Below are 10772 nucleotides of genomic sequence, written 5' to 3'. Positions count from 1 at the left end.
CAGGGACAGCGCAGAGCATGGGCAGTTTTACCTAAATCAAATGCTGGCAGTCCCAGTGACAGACTAAGAGTAGGGAATGATGCATCCTTCATAATATTACATTTTGAAAACATATCTTATTAACTGAAAAGAAATATATTTAATGTATATTTAATGTATCGTGCAATGGTGCGCCCGCATCTGGAGTACTGTGTCCAGTACTGGTCACCGTACCTCAAGAAGGACATGGCAGTACTTGAGGGAGTCCAGAGAAGAGCAACTAAACTGATAAAGGGTATGGAAAACCTCTCATATACTGACAGACTGAAAAAGCTGGGGCTGTTCTCCCTAGAAAAGCGGAGACTTAGAGGAGACATGATAGAAACCTTCAAGATCCTGAAGGGCATAGAAAATGTAGACAGGGACAGATTTTTCAGATTATGGGAAATCACAAGTACAAGGGGGCACTCGGAGAAATTAAAAGGGGGGCGGACCATTGGGCGAGATGGACCTCTGGTCTGCCTCAGCGGAGGCAACTTCTTATGTTCTTATAGAGTATTTTGGACTCCAGTGAGATTACAAAAAAACAGACTCGACATGTTCCAATAAATGGTGGCATTGCCAGTTAGAATTTGGAATGTTAGAACATCTTTTATTTCACTGTCCTTTAATATTTGGGTTCTGGAAGTCCATATGGAGCAAAATAATTTCTATTCTTGAAGTTCCCATTCCATTATCATATGGAGATGTTTCATCCCACCCCTAGAATCTTTAATAAAAATGATATTAAAAAAAAAAAATCATATGGAATTATATTGTTTGGTACTACAATTATGAATAGAAGCCCGCTCAATAGTTCCAAAACTAAATTTCTTATTATTATGACAGGTGTGGCTTTGCAAATGATAAAAAGGAATTGAAAGCAATGGGATCAGTTATATATGCCGCCTTTTTAGGATGCTCTTTTTATGTATAACCGATATGAGAAAATGTTAGCTGACAAAATGAATGAGTCGCAAAAATTCATAGGAATATGGGTCCATTAGATTTGGGGTTTTTTTTTAATATTCTTTATTCATTTTCAAAATTACATTAAGTGTAAAATATATTCATTCACAGTAACAATAACTTGGAGTGTAAGCAGATGGCTGGCTAACAGCTGAGCTCCTCTCTAAGAGCATTTTTCAGTTGAATTTGAATAATATTTTTTCTTCTGATTTAATATTAAATTCCTGAAAATGATTTCAACTAAGCAAAAGATCCATGAAGTTCCTTCTAAATCAACTGGGAAGACAAAAAGAATGAAAGAAGACTCTCAGTCCAGTGAGGTTCCTCTGCCAATGGATGCTTTGGACTTTATTGAAGTATTAGAGGAACTAAGGAAAATCAATATTAATATAACAGAAGTGAAACAGGAGATTAATATTATAAATAATAAATTCAACATATTAAACAACAGAATGGACAAGATAGAAAATAAAATGGACAAGATTGAAAACTTACAGCAAAACTACAAAGAAGACCATACCATATTAATGGATATGAAAAAAAAATTGATTGATATGGAAAACAGATCGAGAAACCAGAATTTAAGAATTATTGGATTAAGAGAAGATGTTGAAGGGAAAAATATGATCTCTTTCCTAGAAGATATTATTCCAAAAATTCTCCCAATAAAAACAAAAGGATTAATAGAAATAGAAAAGGCACACAGGATTGGCAAAAAGAAACTTCAAGATAAAGAGAAACCAAGAACTGTTATATTCAAGGTAAGAAAATTTCAACATGTTTTAGATATCCTACAAGCTGCAAAAGAAATGAAAAATCTTACATATAAGGATTCTAAACTGTCTTTTATTCAAGATTTTGCTAAAGAGACTGTACAAGTCAGAAAACAATTCTTACTACTCAGACAACCATTGAAAGAAATAGGTGCTAAATATGGATTATATTACCCAGCATCTATGAGAATCACATACAAAGAAAAATCTTTTCAATTTGAAGACCCAGCAAAACTTAAAGAATTTATATCATCTCTTGAATCACCTATGAACTAAAGAATAATGGTTATTTGATGAATGAATGGAATATGTGTATAAAAATCTACATTTAAAGTCTTTTAAACATTTATTACAAGAAAGGAAATATAGGAAAAATAATATTTCTATATACTTTAATGGATATAAAATGGCTGCCGAAACTGATATAATCAACTGTTTTGGAACTATTAGAATAGTTTTAAATAAAAATAAAGAAGATTCCACTCAAGAATGGTGAAAGCAGTATGCAAATTGATATTCACACTTACCTGGCAACGGAAGAACAGAGAGAAAAGTGATTGAATTCGAATGAGACCTTGTAAACTTTATGGATAAACTGACATTTTCATGATAGAAGTATGATAGGGAAAAGGAAAAGTGAGCAACGAAGAATGAAAGTGGAGTTAACAGCTTAACAGATGATATAGGCTAACATTTTCATATATTGAGAACGTTGGATAGCGCGACGGAGAACAACATGAGAAACAAGGAAATGATCACGTGCATTGTTAGCGGCGATCGAGAGACAGTCTACCTGAACGGCGATGAACTAGGGCCGAGCAAACATGCAAGATGCAATTCCACGGACCAAAAAATCTCATTGATATGGGAAACTTGATGATGTAGCTGCCGTCATGGTCAAATTTCGTTACCTGTCTGCGGACCTTGATCGGAATCATCCTGAAGTTAACTGAAGGTCGTCAGCCAGACTGCAACTGCAGGATCTTGAAGACATTGCCTTCAGTGAATGGCCGGAAACGAGAGATGACTCTGAATTACTCCACCCCACTAATTTCCGGTTTGACGCCCCATGTTCAAGGTCCTGTTTTTTTTTTTTTTTTTTTTTCTTTTCGCCACCACCGCATGTCTCTCACACACTTGGCCCCGAAGGTGATAGTTTAAATAACCCAGAATATGGTAATCTCTTTGCCCTGAGATCCCGATATTCATCGACCCGGATTTTCTTCAGATCACTTTGCCGCTGAGATCGGGAGCAGCAGATCTGGAGTCCACTGTGAGCCCCAGCTGTGACGGCACCAGCAAACACCATCTTTGACTCTGAACAACTTTCCAGCAGAGATGGAGGTCATGCAGTTGCTGTGGGCCTTGTCTATGACAGCTATCCTGGATTGGCAATTGCTTGCTCCACCTCATCAACATCACTGAAACTATAGACTGAAGACAATGTTTTATTTTATTTTTATTGCCAATTAATTATTATTTAACCTGTTGTCTTGTTCTATTTTATCTTCTATTATTTGTATTTATCCAGAATTCTATTGTTTAACGGAAGTCACTTACTGCACTGACGTAAATTCCAATCAGTGCTGAAAATGAGGGTCTCTCTTATCTCATATACCGCTTATTAGGGTCATCAATCAAAGGGTGAAAATATATGAAAAATTGAATGATATTGAGCATATGAAGATGTGTGACAGAGTGTGGATTTGAATGACTGAACTTAGAGACTGAAGGGTTTTAAATTTCACCATTGCTTGAAATATAAAAAATTGAATCTGTGCTAATGCCAAATATAATAGGGATATATGTGTACCTTTTTGGATGTTTGTGGATGTTTGATCCCATTAAGTATGATCACTTGGACATGGAAGTGATTATTTCTATGAAATTCAAGGAGAATGGAAAGATTTCATGATCTGTTATACAGATGAGAAATTGCCCTGATTTAGTTCTCTCCTGTTATACAAATATGGAAAGGCAGATATGAAACTAACTTACTAGATTAGAATATGTTTGATGTAAGATTTGACATCTGATTCATAATGAAAAGAAAAGAACTAGTCCTTATATTTTATTTTTTTTCCATAAATCTTATGGTAAATAGAGGAAAGTATACTTAATTGTACATGTAAGTAGAAATATGAATATTGATATAGGTTTATAAAATAGAATTGATACACATATAAGAGGAAAAGCGGGAATTAACACTTATAGATTTTTAACTACTATAATACAGGGGAAATAAGAAAATAAGTTGCTCGGAAAGGAGAAGAGGGTTGGTCTGATCGTTTGACTCCAAGTTATCGCATTATAAGAAGGGGTGGGATAAGGGAGGGTTTAGGGATGGGTTATTGGGATTTTATTAATATAGTCTATAAGATATTAAAGGGAGAAAGAAATTTATCTTATAAAAAATTAAGGGAAATTAAATCTATACAATGGAAATACTCATTATATAATTTATTAAAGTTTATATCTGATAATAATAGTTCTAATAATGGAGCTTAAAATACTTTCACTTAATGTTAATGGTTTAAACCATCCAATAAAAAGAAAGAAAACGCTTTTATTTTTGAAACACCAAAATATAGATATCTGCTATATTCAAGAAACACATTTATCAGCTATAGAATCTATGAAATTAAAAGATAATTGGATAAAACATTGTTTTTATGCACCAGCTATAAAAAAGAAAGCAGGAGTTGCAATTTTAGTAAATAAGAGATGTACTGCAAATTTCAAATTTATTTCAGCTGACCCTTTGGGAAGATGGTTACATGTAAACATGATTCTGGGAAATACTACCATGGAGCTGTTCAATGTATACGCACCCAATACGAACCAGATTGAATTTTTTAAGACTCTACATCAATTGTTAATACCACTGGCTACTTCAAATTTAATTGTGGCTGGGGATTTTAATGCTGTTATAGATCCTTTTATGGACAAAAAACCTAGTAGAAATATGAAATCATTAGGATTAGATAATTTGGTAACAAATTGTGATTTAAAAGATTTATGGCGAATATTTCATTTTAATGAGCGGGAATTTTCATTTTATTCCCATGTTCATAAATCTTTTTCAAGGATAGACTATATACTAGTTTCAAATTCCTTAGTTCAACAAGTAACACAAGCCTCCATTGATCCAATTATTTTGTTGGACCATGGTGGGGTGTGGATTAAAATTAAAACAGATGGTAAAGAAGATAGTAGACCTATATGGAGATTTGATAATACTTTGCTTGTAGAGCCAAATTTTATCGAGAAATTACAAATAAAAATAAAAGAATATTTTCAAATTAACAATACGAAGGATATTTCAATAGAAACATTATGGGATGCTTTTAAAGCAACCATTAGAGGTCAAATTATTTCTTTTTCAGCATATATTAAAAAACAAATTAAAGAACAATTTTATAGTTTGGAAAAAGATATAAAGTTAATGGAGTCTAAATTAATTCAAAAATGGGAATATTCTACATTACAAGACCTCTTAAAAGCGAAAGGAAAATATAATGAAATTTCTTCTAAGTTAATTAGGAAAGATTTATTTTCTCAACAAACATTGTATTATGGAAATTCAAATAAGGCGGGAAGATTATTGGCAAATTATTTAAAAGCTAAAAAAAGAAAAACAAAAATAGCAATGATAAAAGATGAAACGGGAAATAGTTATTCTCAAACTGGAATGATTTTAAAACAATTTTTAAACTTTTACAAAAACCTGTATTCTTCTGAACCTTATTTGAATAAGGAAATAGATGGTTTAAAATTTTTTAAATCAATTACGGGACCGAAAATTCCTGAACATATAAAAGAAAGTTTAGAAAAGCCAATATCAAAAAACGAATTACAAACAGCTTTGAAGTCCCTTAGAGTTGGATCCGCTCCAGGTGGAGATGGTTTTACTGTAGAGTTTTATAAATCATTTCAAATTACCCTGTTACCATATTTATTAAATTTATATCAGACTCAACTTATTAAAGGACATATTACGGGTACCATGGCTGAATCATTAATTATTGTTTTGCCAAAGCCAAATAAAGATCCCACACTGATTTCAAACTACAGGCCAATTTCTTTAATCAATGTTGATGGGAAAATTTTAGCTAAGATTTTGGCTATTCGTTTAGCCAATGCTCTCCCTTTTATTATTGGTATACACCAAACAGGATTCGTTGCTCAAAGACATTCTTCTAACAACACTAGACTTGCATTACATATGTTAACTTTGTCCAAAACCTTAAAAGACCCAGTTTTCTCTATATCTTTAGATGCAGAGAAGGCTTTTGATTGTGTTGAATGGACCTTTATGTATCAAGCGATGGAGTGGTTTGGTATTGGATCAGGATTTGTTCAAATGGTTCAAACTTTGTATAGCTCCCCTGTTGCTAAATTATATATTAATAATAATTTTTCAGAAGTTTTCAAGTTACAACGAGGAGTTAGACAAGGCTGTCCTTTATCTCCTCTACTTTTTGACATTGTATTAGAACCCTTGTTATTAGCCATTCAACAAATAGAAGAGATACAGGGTATTCCTCATAAAGATCGGGAATATAAGATTTCAGCCTATGCAGATGATATTTTACTCTACTTGAAAAATCCTGAGACAACCATTCCTTGCTTACTTAAATTAATTGAGAATTTTGGAAAATTTTCAGGTTATAAGATAAATTGGTCTAAATCAGAAGTTCTTCCACTCAATGTACATTGTACAAAAGGTTTGTTTGATACATTTCCTTTTCTATGGAAGGAAGATGGAATAAAATATTTAGGTATTTGGATTAAAAATACATTAGATGAAACAATAAAAATTAATGAAAAACTGTTATTACAAAAGGTTACGGAAATGTGTGAGCAATGGAATCCTATGCACCTTTCATGGTGGGGGAGAGTCCAAACTATTAAGATGATGATTTTACCTGTGGTTTGCTATCAGATGGGCATGTTGACAGTTTATTTTCAAGGGTCCTTTTATAAAAAATTAAATAGCATTCTGTTAAAATTTATTTGGCTGGGTAAAACTCCTAGAGTAGCTTTGGTATCTTTACAAAGATCAATTTCAGAGGGAGGGGTAAATTTTCCAAACTTTTATAGGTACCATCAAGCCTATATTTTGCGTCATGGTATGTATTGGATCCTCCCAGAACTCATGGAAAAACTCCCAGATTGGTTAAGGATAGAATGGCAACTCATGTCTCCATTGCGATTGTCCCATATCCTCAGTATCAAAATGCATAACTATAGTAAAGATAACAAAATACTAGCAGATACATGGAAAACTTTAAGATATATAAGTAACTTAACAACTATTCCAATTTACAAATCTACAAATCAATCTATATGGGTAAACTCCAAGATTCAAATTGGCGGAGAAAGACTAGTCTGGAAACATTGGATGATAGCAGGAATACGTATATTGGATGATGTCATCTCTAATGGTGCTATGCTTGAATTTTCACAGTTGCAACATAAATTTGGACTTAAAAAATCAGAAAATTTCAGATGGATGCAACTGAAGCATGCCATTCAGGCGGGGTTCCCTGAATGGAAAAACCTTAATAATCATCATAGTATGGAGTTTCTTTGTTTCCAGACAGACTTCTTGGGTCACCAGGCCGCCCAATGGTATAAATTATTAACTGAACTTACTAAGAAGAAATTAAAAACTGGTTTAAGAGATATTTGGAGGATTGAGATTAAGCATGAAATTACTGCATCTCAATGGCCACGAATTTGGTCTTGGAGGATGAAATGTACGGTATCAGCATCTATGAGACAAACATGGTTTTTTCTATTGCATAGAGCGTTATGGACCCCTGTTAGATTGCAAAAATTAGATAGTTTTTTGTCTAATAAATGCTGGCATTGTCATCTAGAAGCAGGAACTTTAGATCATTTATTGTTTCATTGCCCATACATTAATAATTTTTGGAAATCAATTTGGGACCAAATTAACAATTTATTAGAAAACCCAGTGGCATTATCTTATGATACTGTGATATTTGGTATGGATATGAGAAAAAAAAGTCAGATTTCAGCGAACAATAATAAATTATTATTAATAATGACAGGGGTTGCCATTCAACAAATCACATATAACTGGAAAGATTGGAAAAGACTAAATTATACATTTTGGTGGAATTCTTTATGCCATATATATAAAATGGAAAGGTTTACTGCGTTACAAAAGGGATATTTTAAAAAATTTCAGGATGTATGGAAACCATTAACACAATATTGTCAAGATTAAGTAGAAATATTTCCCTTATGTTTATTAATTTATGAAGAAAGGGGGGGATATTTTATTTTAACATATATCATACAAAAATGAAGTTTAGGGATGGGAGGGAGGGAAGAGGAATAGAGATATAAATAACACTTAATGTAATTTATGAATATGAATAAAGAATTTATATGATTATAGAACATATGATAGAGAGGGATGGGAAGGAGGAGGGGGGAAAAAAGGATGTACTGCACAAATAATAGAATGTTAAATGATATATTTATTGTTAATATGATTAAATATATATATACATTTAATGTAATTATGAAAATGAATAAAGAATTATAAAAAAAAACAAAAAAAACAAAACAATAAATATATCACTTATAAACAATCATTGGTACATTATATAAATTTTTATCCCTTCCTCTTTCCCATCCCTCCCATCCATATCTTCCATTATTATATAATATATGTAATAATAAAAATACCCCCTCCCTATATCCTGAACTGATAATTAAAAGGGAAATAATTTTACTTAATCCTTACAATATTTTGTTAATGGTTTCCACACATCCTGAAATTTCTTAAAGTATTCCCTTTGTAAAGCAATAAATCTTTCCATTTTATAGATATGGCATGAAGAATTCCACCAAAAGTTATAATTTAATCTCTTCCAATCCTTCCAATTATATGTAATTTGCTGAATGGCAACCCCAGTCATTATTAATAATAATTTATTGTTGTTAGCAGAAATCTGACTTTTTGCTCTCATTTCCATACCAAATATCACAGTATCATAAGATAATGCCACTGGGTTATCTAATAAATTATTAATTTGGTCTAACCCCCCCCCCTTCAATCAAGCTGCATTAGGGTGTTTTTTTTTTTTATCACTGGTCACTGCAGTTAAAGCTCCAGTGCTCATAGGAATTCTATGAGCATCGGAGTTTGTACTGCAGGGGCCTGGAATAAAAAAAAAATCCCTAATGATCTTGATAAAATCAGGGTAAAATAATTGTTTATTAGCTCATAAATTTTGACTTCCTATTAATGGCTTTCTTCAGAGCCACTCTTAACTCTTTGCTTCTTAAGCTATAAATCAGAGGGTTTAACAATGGGAGAGTGACTATATATATTGCACTGGGCAACTTATTAGAATTTTTAGAGTCCCATGTGTCAGGCTGCAAATACATTCCTAACAAAGTTCCATATAAGAGGATGATGACCATAAGATGGGAAGAACAGGTGGAAAAGGCCTTGCTTTTCCCTTTTATAGAGCGGATTTTTAGGATAGTGGAGATGATAAATATGTAAGATATTAAAGTCAGAAGAAAAGGGATAATGCTTACAATCACCCCTTCTATGTAAGTCATATATTGAATAATCATAATGTCTGTGCAGGAAAGTTTCAGCAGTGCTGTGATTTCACAAAAGAAATGACTGATTATATTGGAGTGACAGAAAGAAAATTGTGATATAATTATAGCATATGGTAATATCTCTAAGAAACCTGTTATCCATGCGGCAGCTGTCAGGAGAGCACAGACCCTCTTATTCATAATCATGGCATAATGCAGAGGATTACATATTGCCATATAGCGGTCATATGCCATGACAGTAAGAAGTAGAAATTCTATATCTACAGATACCATATAGCAGTACATTTGCAAAATACATCCATGGAAAGATATGTTACTGTAACTCGTGAAAAGTCCTACTAGTAATTCCGGTATAATGTTGGTCAACGAGCCGATATCAATGATGGACAAGTTGGACAAGAAGAAATACATGGGGATGTGCAGGTTTCGATCAGCACATACTAAGCAGATAATTAGGAGGTTCCCAAACACAGCCATCAGGTAGAGGAATGAGAAGAGCACGGAGAGAGGGAACCGCATCTCTGGAAAGTCTTTGAATCCAAGTATCACAAATTCTGTCACAAAGCTTTGATTTCTTGTTCCTATGGAATTAGGCTCCATGACATACTGAAGAGAAGAAAAGCGAATAATGGTGATAAAACAGAAAATAAGCAGAAAAAAAGAAGAGAACTCACTATTTTATTTGCAATTGCTAAAGTGTTAAATTAGCAAACGGGCAAAGAAAGATCATTGTTTATGAAGAATACATGCTATTTGCAAAGAGGGCAAACTCTTTTAGATGAACTATTCACACTTGTGTAATGGTTTTGTACACACGCTGCATTTGAAAAGAATATGTACTCTTTCCAAAAGAGTGAGTTCTCATTTCTAACAGCATGCATTCTTTTGAAAGTGACAAAAAAATAAAAGAAATTTAATTTCTTCCTATCATTTCATGGGGGAAAAAAAAAGACATTAAAAATATACTTGACATTTCTTGTGTAATTTTAAATGAATACATATCCTTAGATTTCATTTTGAAATTATCTCTCCTAGGGTTCCTTTTACAAAGCCGTGGTAGTGAGTTCCGTTTGACAAGTGCACCAATGCCCTTTTAAATTGTTTGGGATTTGTGCATTTGCAGCGCAGGAATCATCAATGTAGCTTTGCAAAAGGAGCCCTGCTTTCCTTGTGGTCGCCTTGCAACTAATGCACCAGCTGGCTGATATTTTATTTATTATTTTATTTTAAAAAATTTATATACTTTTTAAAACTAAATGGTTTACATAATTTACATACACAATATTTAAAATGAATATATAATAAAAACAAATGCATGATAAAATAGGCATATAACCATATATCCAATCTTCAAAGAAATACCATGGTGTGGATAATAAAGATCATGGATAGTTC

The 10772-nt window shown here is 32.7% G+C and overlaps 1 protein-coding gene across 1 annotated transcript; it reads right to left on the bottom strand.

Annotated features, from left to right (window-relative positions):
• Nucleotides 1-9020: 9020 nt before the first annotated feature.
• Nucleotides 9021-9977, bottom strand: LOC117349746 (olfactory receptor 2B6-like). Its single transcript, XM_033923339.1, has one exon. It carries the CDS (start codon nucleotides 9975-9977, stop codon nucleotides 9021-9023), a length of 957 nt encoding a protein of 318 aa, XP_033779230.1.
• Between the last annotated feature and the right edge of the window lie 795 nt (nucleotides 9978-10772).

Source organism: Geotrypetes seraphini, chromosome 16 (genome assembly GCF_902459505.1).
Source record: "Geotrypetes seraphini chromosome 16, aGeoSer1.1, whole genome shotgun sequence".
In the NCBI taxonomy this organism is placed as follows: Eukaryota; Metazoa; Chordata; class Amphibia; order Gymnophiona; family Dermophiidae; genus Geotrypetes; species Geotrypetes seraphini.
The sequence above is the reverse complement of the archived record's forward strand: the minus strand, read 5'-3'. Positions and strand labels throughout refer to the sequence as shown.

Bases quoted from the DNA above. Each gene is read 5' to 3' on its own strand.
- LOC117349746 (XM_033923339.1), bottom strand. From the start codon at position 9,977: ATGGAGCCTAATTCCATAGGAACAAGAAATCAAAGCTTTGTGACAGAA.